Raw genomic sequence first — 14,827 nt, 5'->3', positions numbered from 1 at the left:
GCAGTAGGCGGTGCTTTACCATTACTATGTGCCACAGTACGCATACACATGATTCGAAGCAATGTTGAAAATCCGTAACCTATATCAGACTGTTCTGTCTACAATTTGGCAAACAACAATCATTATAAACAGAAGCTATTTATCTCGATGTATGTTTCAAATTTTGGCAACGCATATTCTATTACTATCTTTGTTTCTCGCATTACATCATTTCATAGCTAATTTTCAGTGTTTCGCCCAAAGAAGCTATTTCTTTCAACGTACGAAATGATGCAATGCACAGTATCGGCTACTGTTATCAAACTGAGCTAGAAGTTCATTGACCGTTACTTCATAATATTTTTTTTCGTCTTGCATAGAATAATTCATATGTTGGTTTGTATACATGATTGCCAATATGCCAGTTGTGGGCATTAGGACCGAATGGCCTTCCTTAATACATAAGTTAAACCATATCCATATTAGTTCAACCTCATAGAGACATTTCGGCAGAAAATTATAAGCGCATAGCTAACAACCAGAAAACTATTGCTAGCTTAATTAAAAAAAAAACTAGCAATAAGCACATACAAAACATGCTTTAATTTATTTGTTGTATACTTTTACTAGTTTTTAGTTATAATTGGTATATTGGGGGAACAACATAATAATTTTCGATCACCCGCTGTTTCAGAGGATCGGGCTTTCCGGTGACGTATCCGATCGACTTCCCTTCCCGCTTCCCGTTGCTTCTCCGTTTCAGACGATCGGGCTTCCCGTTGCTTCTCCGTTTCAGACGATCGGGCTTCCCGGTGACGTATCCAGTCGGCTTCTTTTCCCGTTTCCCGTTCCCGTTTCAGACGATCGGGCTTCCCGGTGACGTATCCAGTCGGCTTCTTTTCCCGTTTCCCGTTGGACACATGCCCAAACTCGCACCATGGACCACCACCGCCTCGCTGGATTTGGCTCAAATTGCTTGAAAACTAATCGAGTGTTGCTGAAATTTACCTAGATTTTGTATGGGAGCCCCCTTCTGTAAATTGGATTGGTTCGATTTGTTAGAAAACAACCCGAATTATGGTAAATTTTTTGTCACGTTTGTATAGGAGTCCGCCCTCCCCGGAGGTGTGGGAGGGTCCAATTTTCCTATTCACAATCCGGTGCCACAAAACTATGCTGTGCAAAATTTCAGGCGGATTGGTTCAGTAGTTTTCGAGAAAATGCGGTACAGACAGGAGGACAAATATCCTTTTTATATATAGAAGAAGATAGATTATTAGAACGGAGTCGTATTAAACACCAACTTTAATTGTTGCACTCAAGTTGTACCATTGTCGGGGTTCGAAGTGACGTCTTTCGCATGGAAATCGATTATCCGGCGCAGCGCAGACACATGATTTATGGACGAGCCACAGTATATTTGGACTTGAATAGTTCAATTTATTGAATATTCTGCTCTAGTAAAGGCTATAATCAATGAAAACAAAAATTCTATACACCATACGCATACAAAAAATATCAAACAGCTTTAACTATCTTCTTAGCTTTTTTCACTATGTGATTCTAGCATCTTCAATACGTTACTAAGTATTTGGTAAATCACGTATTCATTTAGATCAGTGAAGCTTTAAACGGCAAACAGATCAACTTTTAAAGAAACAATGAAATTGTATGCAATTCGTAACTACACTTGAACAGGTATTTTCGATTCGCAATCTAATCGCTTTCTCATATTTATGAAGATGTGTATAGACTGCTGAGAATAGATTGACTCGCGGTACAGGTCTCAGGTAGGGGTTAACCACTAAACCACTCCCCTAAATTTTCCAAGCTCACTCCCTTCAGGCACTACGATTTCGAACATTACATTTTTATGCTATGATTTTATTATCTGGACGGACTGAGCCGTATTTAAAGTCCTAGTAGATGTCGCTAGATACTCTCCTAGAAACTTAAAGAACCCAAAAAACAAATGTTCTTAGCTGTTATCACCACCTCCAGTCTTTCGTCAAATTTTAGAATTTAGACTGCAAGAGACACAAAATTTATACTACTCATCAGCATTTTTTTATTCGATAGTATAGATTGTTCCTTCTAAAGCATGTATCTCTCGCATGCGTCAACGATTTTTTCCAATTACTCATATATTTGGTATAGTTGCAGCAGTTATTAAGTTTGACTGCTCGTCCAATACTCTGGGTTTCTTGTACTGGAAACGTCAATCTGAGGATGGTAATTTTATGTTTAATGATAAGCAAGAAGTCACGTATAAATGGTAGTTTTTCATTAGATTTTGTAAGCAACACGCCATCACCATCATCAACGACAATGTATTTGTCTAACGCATCTCAAGCGTTTTATTGAATCGTAAACGCAATATCATAATAAAGCACTTCAACGCATGTACACATTTTCCCCTCTCGAAGCGCGATTTTTGTACCATACGTAACTTTCATAAAAGAACACATATGGTAAAAACCGGATAATGTTTGTTCACTTATGATTCGCCGTCCTTTAAAGTATGGTGAAGTCAAATCTAGAGACAAATTTTATTTGCGAACCAGCTTTACGCTCAATCGAACAAATTGCAACCCTTAAACGCAACCAATAAGACTTACGACGCAGATGACTTCTTCCATCTTACGGGTAGATGAAAGCAAAAACGAAAAGCGCTGCTCTAGCAAAAATCTCCTCGTTTGCTCTTGTGCTCTTGTGGAGAGAACTTAAATTGAAAGAAAAAATACTAAATCAAACACGGAATGGTTTCGCAATCAAACAGTTGTTCATTTATTAGTAATATGAGCCTTGTTCTGAATCCACCCCTAATACAACAGCATGCTGGACAACATTCCTGCAATACTATTTTCATACTCAATATTGGTGCATGTTGCCGTTTATTGCCAATACAATTATATTTCTATCACACATCCACATTCGAATGGCGTAAGATTTAGTTCTAACTCTGCCTCGCTATCAAATATATGTTCTGGAGCAACATTAAATGGAATCTAATCAGCATTGACAAAATTTTGTTATCGAATTATACAATGGATGATTTATTTTTTGAAAAGGTTTTTTGCGGTATATTTTTCTCTACTATTTAATCATCGCTGATAGAGCAGTCGGTAACGCTCGTCGCTGTCACGCAGCTGGACTGGGTTCGAATCCAGGGACCCGTTGTCACGCAGCCGGCCATGGTTTCGATTCCCGATACCGGCGTGACACGGGGTTGGCGTGGGGCTAACAATCCTGCTGGTCAAAAAACGATTCGTTACGAATAGCACCAGAGATATTTACATTGTCCATTGTACATATTGTGCAGGCCAAGACCGCGCAGCGGTTGTAGCGCCAAGTAAGAAGAAGATTTAATCATCGACCCGGTTGATCTAAATTGGGGGCTACTCGCCTTTGAACTCGCCTTGATAGAGCAGACGGTAATGCTCGTCACGCATCTGGCGTGGCTAGGATTCTCTAGACCCGCGTGACAGGGGGGTTGGCGCGGGACTAACACTCCTCCCGTGAAAACACAACGCTACAGTAAGCAACAGAGATTAACATTGGCAGGCCAAGACCGCTCAGCGGTTGTAGAAGAAGAAGATTCACTTATCACAGCAGAGGGCCAAAGAAGAAGATCTAGCCATCGCGCAGGTTTTCAGAATGCTTTGGAAGTTCCTCTTTCGAAGATAATGAAAGTTGTTGTTGTTGTTGTTTTTGTATTATAGAGACGTTGAGCTGCAATAGCTTAACATTTGTCTCTGATAATGAAAGTTTGACATTTCTGAAGGTAGAATACTTTTTCCAAACAGATAAGAAGACGGTAAGTGAGGTTGGAGTAACAAACGACGTGGGAAATAGACTCAATCCGCAAAAAAGGAAAATTTTAGCTTTTGGTGGATAATACTTTTATTTATCAAAATCTATATGCGAACAAACGAATCATCATCCCAATGGATCCCAACGATAGACCAGACGGTTCAAAACTGCCGAAAAAAGGCTGAACGTAGAGCGCACTACCTGGTGAAGAAATGCGAAGCTGAAGCAGAAAGGGTGGATAGTGTCGCCGGACCTTACGACCTTCTCGATGTTCCTGCTCCTGCTGTTTTCGTAGACGTTACCGGTGACGTTTCTACTTCGGAGGCCGATATTCCAAAGATTGTCGAAGATACCGAGTCAGAAGTAGAGTCAGAAGACAGCGACATCGATGTTTCAAACTACGAGGACCTACGGCGTAGGTATGTTGATTAACTCACAATATGGTCCCTAATCCATAGAGAACGCCCTTAAGCGAGTGTATCGAAACCTCGATCGGCCAAAGGACATCTCGATCGAAGTAAACATTGAAGGGGTACCACTGACTGATCAGTCAGTGATGCAAACGTGATGCCTGTTGTCCTGCCATTGAATGCCAACGATGGAGCGGACTATCGAAAATGGCGGCGCAGTGCTAAACGTAGACGTAGAGCGTAGTGAAAATGCATGGCAGAAGCAAAAAGGTGAAACAATCGTAGAAAAGTTGTAGACTTGTTATCCTGAATAAATGCAAAACATTGTTTACAGTATAGTAAATGCGAGTGTAAATGTGGGGGATGGAGGGAAAAAATATAGGTATGACCAGTAGTGAAGCCAGCCAATACCAATATCCTCTCACGTCTCCCTCTCAAACCGATAGATAGAGATAACCCATTAGAACAAGATAGAAAGAGATAACCAGTAGATAATAGAGATAGAACAAGATAATCTATAAACCAAGATACCACAAAAACCTGTACCATACTGCGCTGCCACACGGTGCATAACAGCAGATATAACAGCCTCATATAACAATTTTGACAGTACAGCGACCAGGCGTCAAAAGCGTTGTGGCTCAGCAGACCGTATAACACGACGTTATACAGGGCGCATACTAGATTTGACACTATGTTACGTGTTACGTGTTATAGTTATGCACCATGTGGCACCGCAGATACACTAACTCTCGATTTGATAGCGATAGGACAAACAACCAAAAACAAAAGGCATATTCTTTTTTTCCATACTGAGACGAAATATCTCACGCGGAACTGTTTTCTCGACAAAGGCCAAAAAGAGAGCGCAACAACGAGCAGTTTCTTGCATCTTTTTCACGATAATATAGCGTCCAATCCAGCACTCTTCGCGAACCGTTCGGACATTTTTGACAATTTTGACATTTCTTCTTTCGTAATAAATAAAAATAAATAATTTCGTAATGGTAAGGATGCCGGAAAACAGAAGGGGGAAACGGGACAGAAGACAGAAGAATAAAACACGGGGACAGAAAACTTAAGTTCAGAATACGTCTGATACGGACAACATCCAAAGATGGAGACGTGACCACGTTTTTTCTATTTCCGTTGACAGATAAAACTTTAACGGTTCGCAGGGTTCAATCTTAGGGTACCTAAACACATATTTGACAGCAGGGTACGATCTTAGGGTACGTAAACACTATGCCGCGCTACAGGGTCTACAGTAAAAATGATATCAAATAGTTATTTAAAGGCATTTGTTTACTGTAATTAACTTTAAAGTGAATTAAAGGGAAGTGAAGATTACTGAAAGTGCATGTGTTTACATGAAGCATTACATTCGGCAAATACGTTGTATTATAGTATTGTTGTGGGCCAGCACTTGCAGGCAGAAGCTTTGGCGCGGGCCTTTTCGCTTGATACAAGTTTATCTAAGTACGTGTAATGTATGTATTGCAAAACACGGGAAATTCCGTTGATTCTATATTATTTGAACACTTGAACGGAAAACGTAAGACTTAAGCACGTGGACATAGGAGAACAGAAGGACAGAAGACTTAAGACATCTGGTTCGGCCGACTTCCGACGATGAAGTGCATTTTATTCCGTTTCCGTTGACAAATGTCATATTTGACAGCAGGGCTCAATCTTACGGTACGTGAACACAAGTTTGACAGCAGGGCTCGATCTTAAGCTACGTAAACACTGTGCCGTGCTACAGAGTGTCTACAGTATCAAATATAGCAATATACTAATCAATAAATTCAAAGTTTTCAGATGTTTTTCGGTTTGTTTCAGAATTCATCAACACTGCGTCCTCTTCCCAACCGGAAACAGAAACACGAAACTGTCGTTGCAACTGCCCATAATTCCTGGAATATTATCCCTAGACTGAGGCATGACTAGACTACACTGAGGCGTTTCGTAGCAAAATGAAAGCCGAGAAGCAAAGTGTAATCCTGTCATTCGGCCCTATTATGGTTCTCGATTCGAGAGCTCGAACGGTCATTTGTGTTCATTTGTAGTCATTTTGCTATCGGCGCACCGTTCGAGCTCTCGAACGGAAACGTTCAACTTTATTTTTGTGTTTTGACAGCCTATTTGAGTTTATATTTGAAAGTTCAAGATACATTGAGTTTTGGTGCGAGAATTAAAATAGATTTATGATGAATTTGTGTTTGAATTACAAGTAGTAATTAAGTTAAAACTATTTTGCATGCTTGTGATACAAAAAACCTCAATTGAGTAGTCTTCGATTAGTTTTAAAACACAAAAGTTGTCTCAATGTTTTCGCCGAACGACAGGGCGAAATACTTTTCTGTTGGCTTTCGTCCTCGTTCACCGCCGTTCGGCAAATTGGTGTGAAGAGCTCGAAGAAGCGTCGTGTCGGTCCCAAATTTCCGTTCCCGGTGTGCAGAGAGCTTATGGGTCTCGAACGGAGACTCGAATTCGACAAACCGGCTTCCGTCAACTTTTTGCAACGGAAAGAGCCGTTCTGTTACGATGTCTTTGATTTTATCAATTAGATTGTATTGTTTATGCTGCGCCGTGCAAAGATAGTGATATTTTCAAAGATAGTGTATATTTTGGTGATGAAAAATTCAATTTGTCAAATTTACATCGCAATATTTTGCGATGAATCTTTGTATTTTCAGTTCCTTCACTGTTACTGTTGCTATCGGAAACGTAGTACGCGGAATTCATCTAAAAAATTCAAAAAAATAATAGCAAGAATCGCACGCGCATCGGAGCTGCTATCTGTGTATGTGTATCTGTGTGTACAATGTTTACAAGAATGCACCAAAATGACAGATCGTACTCAAAGAGCTTGAAAAGCTGTCACATTTAAGCTTTTCTAGCACATTTTAGCACATTTGGCACTCGGAGCTTCTCGGCACTCGTGTTCGTCATTCGTGTTCGAGAACTCGAACGGAATTTTCCGTTCGAGTTCCATAATAGGAGATAAGACAGGTAGATTCAAAAGAGCGGTTGCGAAATTAGCCAGACTCGAAATGTTTGATGGTAATTCTGTCCCGAAAACCGACTCCGAAATAGGGTTACGGGCCGGGGAATGTTGGAACGAGAATCAAGAAAACCATGTTAAGGAAAATTTTGGAGCCAGAGTGCAAAAGGTGCGTGAAGCAGAAAACCAAGCAACAGGCGCGCAAAGCTTTCGATGCTTTCCACGCATAATACTTGTTAGCTCTGGAAACACATGGAAGTCGCTAGGGACCAAATCTTGTGAATAAGGTGGACGATTCAACAATTGTATGTTTCATTTATGATTTTTTGCCATTGTCAAAATGCTCTTGTGAAACGGTGCGTTGTCCTGATGAGAAAATGTTTTTTCTCCTGCTAACCTGGTCATTTTTCACGAATTTTCGCTTTCAGTAGGCCTAAAAGCTTACAACAATAATCAAATTTTTTTGTTTTACCAGTTTGCAAGTAATCCACTAACAAAATTCCTGTCGCATCCCACAAAACTGATGCTAACTCCTGTTTGGGCGATTTCTGGGCACGAACTCATTTCGGAGCCGATAAACGAGGTTCACACTACTCCTTAGCATCTTGTTTTAATTCAGAATCATGGTGAGCGACCCACGCCTCATCCATAGTGATATCGTAGAAATAGTCGAAACGCTACTAAAGCTCATATGTACAAGTTTATTTATTTTCGTTTAATTTCAAGCAAAGAAGTCTGCTTATTGATTTAATGTGTAGTGTCAACTAAAGATGCGAGAAGAGTACACGTCGAACGCAACTTGAACAAGACGTAGCACACCACTTGCTGCTGTGAGTAGAAGGTTTTCGAAGGACTGGAAAGAGGGGCTTGACGAATAATTAACGTATATTTGATAACAACTATGACCTTACGCACTTACACTACTTAAATAAAAAAGAGGTTAAGTAGAACACAAAGTAAAGGACTTCGAGCATTATCACATATCAATCAATGTAAACTCGTTTATGCTTATTAGAACTTTGAAAATTGCTTGTTTCTGCAGTTTTTATATTCTTAGAATATTATATCATATCGTCACACGATAAAATATATTGTCTTCATCGTCCGATTATAAAATTTTTATAAAATTTCGCATGAGTATTTCAGAAGATGTTTGAAAATTTCAGAAAAGCTCATATAAGCATAAAGGTTAGTACACGTTTTCTGTGACATAAAGAAGCTTCACTAAATTTAAAAACGTTACATACTATCATTATAGAAAATCAAATCACGAATTTCGTAAGGACCATTCGGAACATTGATAGCCAAATACTTTAATTTGGCTTGGAAACGCCTGCTTTCCCTTTTCATCTTTTTCGATTCCTAGCAGCTATTTCCTACATATGTAAAATAAAATTTTAAACAATGTTAAAAATTATATTATATTTCAAATTAAAATTTAAGTGATGTATAAAACAGCGGCACTTCTTCGATCAACGTATAAGTGATTTTTTTATTCAAAAACTATTTTACAAATTTTCCATCCTATTTTTACATGATCTATAAACATAAAAACCCGCCGAGGTTTATAATCTAAACCCTTTTCCAAGGTTTTTTCGAGAGCGGTTACTCCAACTTTTTTTCTATCGAAACAGTACTGCAGAAATCGAACGAATTGGAGATAAAACAGTACAATAGCCGAGGTAAACGAAGGGTGCATCAACACATTTTACTTTGTATGATTTGCAATGATTTCGATAGGAGTCCAAATGATTAGACCAGAGTCTGAAAATATTAGCAAGACTCCGAAATCTAGTTATCTATCTATTTCGAATTTACAGTAGCCTGAAAATAACACAAAAAATATTGACAAGACTCCAAAACAAAAAAGGATGCCACTTCACTTCAGTTCGACGAACTTAATTCAAATTTTAATGATATTCTCGTTTTCTACAAACCAGTTTCCATCGCACCACATAAGCCGATTTCGTTACAACTCACACATTGTTTCATGGATAAAATTTTTAGTTTGATTTTCTATTGTTTCCACGTATTGAAATTTGGCCACATTTTTTTTAAATTGTTTCAAATTATTGCTATATAAAGAAACATTAAACAGTAAAAAAACTGTAAGACAATTTCAAACACCCGAACTAACGACGACCGACTCGCGCAATTACTAATAGGTTCATGGAACTTACATATTCTAAGAAAAGCACAGATAATTGCTGGCCGAAAGTCGTTGGTTCGAAGTCGTCTCGAGCTTCACCTATCTGAAACCTCGGTGCTGAAAGGTTAGGACCAATAACTATATAACAGAGGAGATTCGCGCTTGAATATTAGCAGCTAACTGGACATTCTATAGTTTGAAGGAGCTATTTCAGTTGCTTCTTATGTCGATACGGTCGATGCTGTCATTATGCAGAACCTTTATAATACCAGTACTCACATACGCCTTTAAGATAAGGAGTGTATCCTCACTTTATCCTACGAAGCCCTCTTCGAAAGCCGCGTTCGAGGGGAATGCGCTCAGAATGATTTTTGACCCTGTATTTATGGAGAAGCCGTTAAGTGTCGAACTGTACGCACTGTATGACTACCTCACTGTCGTAAAACCTTCTAAAACATAACGAACCAGGCCGTAAAACCATCTAAGGCCGTCTAGAAAGACAATGAGTTCGGGGCATGCTGCGTTTGAAATAGAGGTACAGCATCGATAGCAATGCAACAATTGCTGGTACAACGGGTTGCAGATCGAGGTCAATCGAGAGCGGAGAAAATAGTTGGTATGATAGGCGAAGACCATTCCTCGCGTAAGTTAATCAGATAGTCGAAGTAATTAAAATTATTGTAAAATAACTTATTGATACTAATTTTTTAATTCGGGTTAGCTACTTTTCAACCACCATATAATTTTTTAAGCGGTTCAGTTCAGTTTCGCAAAGATATAATGACTCGCATTGATAAAATGACTCGAAATGCGAAATAAAATAACTTAAATGAAATCGCAAACTAAAGACCGATAAAATATACATGTTACATCAAAAATAAAATGAATCATGATCATGAATCGTATATTCATGTACCATACATGGTATTACCAGGGCAGCGATAGTCCTAAGACCTGAATCAATTAAATTAGTGATAACAAAAAAATTGTGAAAGTTAACATTCAATGCAACGCAATCAATCAATCGAAACCAAACTAGAAGCAGGGATTTCAAGGTCCTCGCACAAATCACCATCAGAGTCGAGTAAGTGATCTAAATTTGTAATGCAGTTAACGTCATAACTTGAAAGAGGATCAGGACTATGGTTTATGATAAAAAAATCGGTTGTAATCGGATTGATCCCGCCACCAAACATCATGCTGGATGAAGGAGACGTGATTGGCGCATTCACAACAGGCATTGAAGGTGACAGAGAAGATGATGGTGGCAGAGGGGAGAGCGAAGCTGCTGCAGATGAAGTTATAGGTATGGCACCAGCGCGAACTGAGTTTTGACTTAGCAAAGTATCCGGCTTGCGTATGATTTGGGAAACTATATGCTGTCTCGATGTTGACGGTCCACTTCCGTTTCCTCCTACTCTAGTAATAGCTGGATTTAGTAAAGCACATGTATCGCTTGTATCGCCGAAACGTGTCCATAAACGACCGAAGTAGTTATTGCTGGTCGGAGAACTAACTGCACTTACCGGTACAATAGTGTTTGTGCTGTTAATACCGACAAGCGGAGTCATGATCGAAGATGACGATTGACCACCAGTAGTGTCCGTGGAGGCGGTCGAAGAAACGGAGTTTATGGTTACTGGATGATAGTTAAGGGACGATGAAGTTTCGGTCACGAAGCTCCCCAGAACCGGCCGTATACTAAAGCCGCTTTCGTTCGACGAAGGCATACAATGCACCGAAGGCACCACACCCGCTATCGAAGGTTTGCTCAAGTCCTGCTTAAGGAGCGAAGTGGTAGTGGTAACAGGGGTTGCCGATCTTGGTTTCATAGCGGAAACCATTGCTGGTGCTGCCGCTTGGTGACCGGCACTAATAATCTTCACCTTCGATCCTCCAAAACTTCTCGAGGCAACTGTGGTGATCGGTTCTGTAGATACCTTCACCGCATTAAGGCAGTAAGTGACGGACGTTATGTTTGGAACTACCACTGCTGATTCACCTATATCACCTGGTACACCAGTCATAGATACCCCTGCTTGCATATCTTGTTGTTGGGTGGACTCCTTCCTCACTTCGACAGAACCTTGCCCCTGAACATGTGTGGTGTTGTATTGTTGCAACAGCTCTGAGAGAGAGCGTCGGATCTGAAATTGTTTGTGAAAAACAGATAAGGCATTCATATCGTGCACGAAATAAGGTCACTTTAAACGTGTATAAATTAGGGGCGTTTTAAAAGCTACCTTCAAACCATCGGCGCGGTGTGGATTGCGACAACCGCGGCATTTACAATCAATGCAAGACTTTGAATCGACGTAACACGGACAGCGCTGGCCACAACATGTAAGCTTTCCAGGTGTAGGTGTCGCATTGCCACAACGACAACCTTTCCGCTTAAGTTGTTGTTGTTGTTGCTGAAATTGTTGTCGTGGCGGAAGGTGCTGTTGCGGTGGCTGCACACCTTCCTGTTGTTCTACCAACGGCTGCTGTTGCAATTGCATCGGTTGCTGTAATTTCAACGGCTGCGACTGCTGCGTGTTCAATTGTTGTAGCTGTAAAACTTGTGGTTGCTGCGATTGCTGCTGATGTTGTGGTTTATGAACCAATAATTGAGATTGTTGCACATGGAACTGTTGCGTTTTTGGCAATTGCTGATATTGTTGCTGTCGTTGCGGTTGCTGAAGTATCAATTGTTGCTGTCGTCCGGTTTGTTGTATCTGTTGCGAAAGTTGGGGTGGATTTTGCCGCTGAAGCTCGTGCTTATACACTATTGTTTGTTGTGCAGAAGGTTGTTGTATAAAGTGTTGCTGAGGTAGCTGCTGCTGCTGTACTTGCTGTGGCAATTGCGTGGCTGTGGCTTGCGACTGACGTTGTGGTCCATTCGGTCGAATTGCCGACAAACACGGCTTCATTTGAGCCAATTGTGTATGGGACGAAGACATGAGAGGTTGTTGTGACGTAGTTGCTACCGAAACCATCGTCGCTACCATCTTCATTGGTTGGGCATCAACCGTTTTTAAAATTGAGGGTGCGTCCGGCTTCCGCTTGATCGTGAACTTGTTGCCATTTCCAGCATAAAGAACCGAGTACATTGTCGAACCACTAGAAACCGTCTTGATCGGCGTTTGTTGATACTTGATTTCCTGCGGTGTAGTAATGTTAACAATACGTGGTGTTGTCGGTGCACACGTATTCTTCACAACTGGTGTTACGACGCTTGACTGCAGTGAATTTGAGGACACAATACTTGGGGCCACAAAGTTAATGCGGCTCGACGGTGAATTCGTGTGTATAATCGCTGGACCAAAACGAGAAGGAACTACGCGACATACACTGGATTGAGTATTGACCGAAGTATCGTCAGAGCCGGCGGATCTCGGTTGCTGTTGCGAAGGAGGAAAAACTGACGGCATCGCTTGCGCTGGCTGTTGAAATATAGGCGCTTGCTTTTGCTGTTGTTGCGGCGATAGTTGTGGTGGTAGTTGCACTATTTGTTGATTTAGTTGCCTTTGCAACAATACCTGTTGCTGTTGCTGCTGTTGGTGAAGCTGTAATTTATGTTGCTCCTGTTGTTGATGCTGTAGTAGTTGTTGGCGTTGTTGTTGATTTTGATGTTGTGGCTTTTGCGGTTGTTGTAGCTGTTGTATCTGTTGGTTCGTTTGTGTATGGTACGGTTGCTGCTGAAGTCCCATTTTCTGCTGACGTTTTCGTTTTTGTATTAATATGCATTGTTGTTGCTGTCGATAAAGTTGTCGTCGTTGTTCATGCTGAAGTTTTTGACGTTGCAAATTCTGATGTAGTAAAGGCCGCTGGTGTTGTAATTGTTTTTGTCGTTGCTGCTGGACATTAACTTTTTGATTTGACTGCTGCAATTTTTGTAATTTCTGTGGTTTTTGAAGCGCTGGCTGCAGTTGTAAATGCTGTGGTTGCCGTAGTTTCTCTTGCGAACCGTGTAATTGCGAGTACACCACCTGTTGCTCTGACTCTTTCAATTTTAATTTGAGCTTTTGTGAAGATTTACAATTATCAGGCCTTTCGTAGGAACCGCTCACGACCGGAACCGGGAAGATGCACGGTAGTATGGAATAAGCTGATCTGGACAGTCCGGAATTGCACTGGAAAACATCGACGAACCCCGCACCCTCCTCGATCAAATCCATTAGACTATTAGGGGGTACTCCTCGGCTACCACCCGGTACGCTTCCTTTAGACAATGACTGTATCGTGGAGCACTTTTGTATCTCAGCGTAAATCGGTTTGGTACGAATATATAAGCAGATGCTTTTGTAGCATTGCAACAGGATGCGCAGCTGCATGTTCTCCCGGTATTGGAAGAAATCTTTACAAAAGCGGCATACCGGCTTAAGCTTCTTGCGCTTGCCAACACAAACGCGACAAACATGGTGCTGACAACCGGTAGTGGATGGGCTCTGCGGTTCAACTAGTAGCTTGCAGCATACAACGCAACTGAGACTTTTACGCAGGTAGGGTAACAACCGATTCAAGTCTTCAAGTTCGCTAGATAAATCAGACTGAAACACCAATCTAGACGTAGTTATGTAAAGCGATATGGGATTCATCTTGTTGTGCTTCCAGTTTGCGTTGTCGAAGAATTACGCATTTAGTTAAAACGTTTAAATACGCTACCACCGATCCATACAGTTTGCTAATGATAATATGCAGCCGAAAATAGGTGAATAGTGTATATTTCGAGAATCAATAATTCCAATTCACGTTCCGCGTCACAATTTGTCTAAGCAGAATGAAACACAAACATTTAGATCCGAAAAGATTTGACAGATTAATATAATGGCTACATACCAGAGACACTCAAAGAGAGATGCGCTATTCCGTTCGCTTCGCGCTTGTAACTTTACAGAAAGAAGTAGAACAGTAACAGCAACTGTCCTATTTGTAGACCAATACTTATAAACCCGAACAGGAATGTTATTTGACAGCTGCGGTCTCACCGTTGTGTTTTAGCGCGCAATCGTTTTCGCGTTTGTGTTTCGTACTACTCGCTTGCTGAGCTTCCGTGGAAACTTGCACTTTTGCCTCTGTGTTTGTTCCGGATGACTCGTTATGCGCTCTCGCTCGAAGGCTCTACACGTATCTGGAGAGCCAGACGAACCGTAAATCCGAGCGTAAAAATGTCAAATCCATCCCGCTCATGTCAAATCGTATATGAATCCGCACACTCATAAACGATTTGAAGTTAAAGATTAATGTCAAATCGTTTATTTTCGCTTCGTGTGGCCCTCCAGTATGCCTTTGTTTCTTCATTACAGCCCACTCTTGCTGTACCAGAGTTGGGAAGGTCAGTGGAAAGCTCTAGAACCCCGTCTTGAACGACATACGCTCTCTAAACTTTCTCTGATAGTATGTTTTTCGATGGCGCATTCGACTTTGCCTCCGATAAGATGCTCAGATACTTTACAATAATTTTTATGTGCACATGAATACTTGAAC

At 40.8% G+C, this 14,827-nt stretch overlaps 1 protein-coding gene across 1 annotated transcript; it reads right to left on the bottom strand.

The window, feature by feature from the left end:
- Nucleotides 1–10,303: 10,303 nt before the first annotated feature.
- LOC128277869 (uncharacterized) lies at nt 10,304–13,938 on the bottom strand. The gene is made up of 2 exons (XM_053016461.1): nt 11,602–13,938; nt 10,304–11,505 (listed from the first exon to the last, which is right to left on the bottom strand). The coding sequence occupies exons 1-2, from the start codon at nt 13,936–13,938 to the stop codon at nt 10,375–10,377; spliced, it is 3,468 nt and encodes a 1,155-aa protein (XP_052872421.1). The 3' UTR covers nt 10,304–10,374.
- Between the last annotated feature and the right edge of the window lie 889 nt (nt 13,939–14,827).

The sequence above is a fragment of the Anopheles cruzii genome, chromosome X (genome assembly GCF_943734635.1).
Source record: "Anopheles cruzii chromosome X, idAnoCruzAS_RS32_06, whole genome shotgun sequence".
Lineage (NCBI taxonomy): Eukaryota > Metazoa > Arthropoda > Insecta > Diptera > Culicidae > Anopheles > Anopheles cruzii.
This window is presented reverse-complemented; position numbering and strand designations above follow the sequence as displayed.

Excerpts from the sequence above, each read along its gene's own strand:
- LOC128277869 (XM_053016461.1), bottom strand. The coding sequence starts at position 13,938 with ATGAATCCCATATCGCTTTACATAACTACGTCTAGATTGGTGTTTCAG. Across the intron at positions 11,506-11,601 it reads ACCGCGCCGATGGTTTGAAG|ATCCGACGCTCTCTCTCAGA; the intron begins GTAGCTTTTAAA and ends AAACAATTTCAG.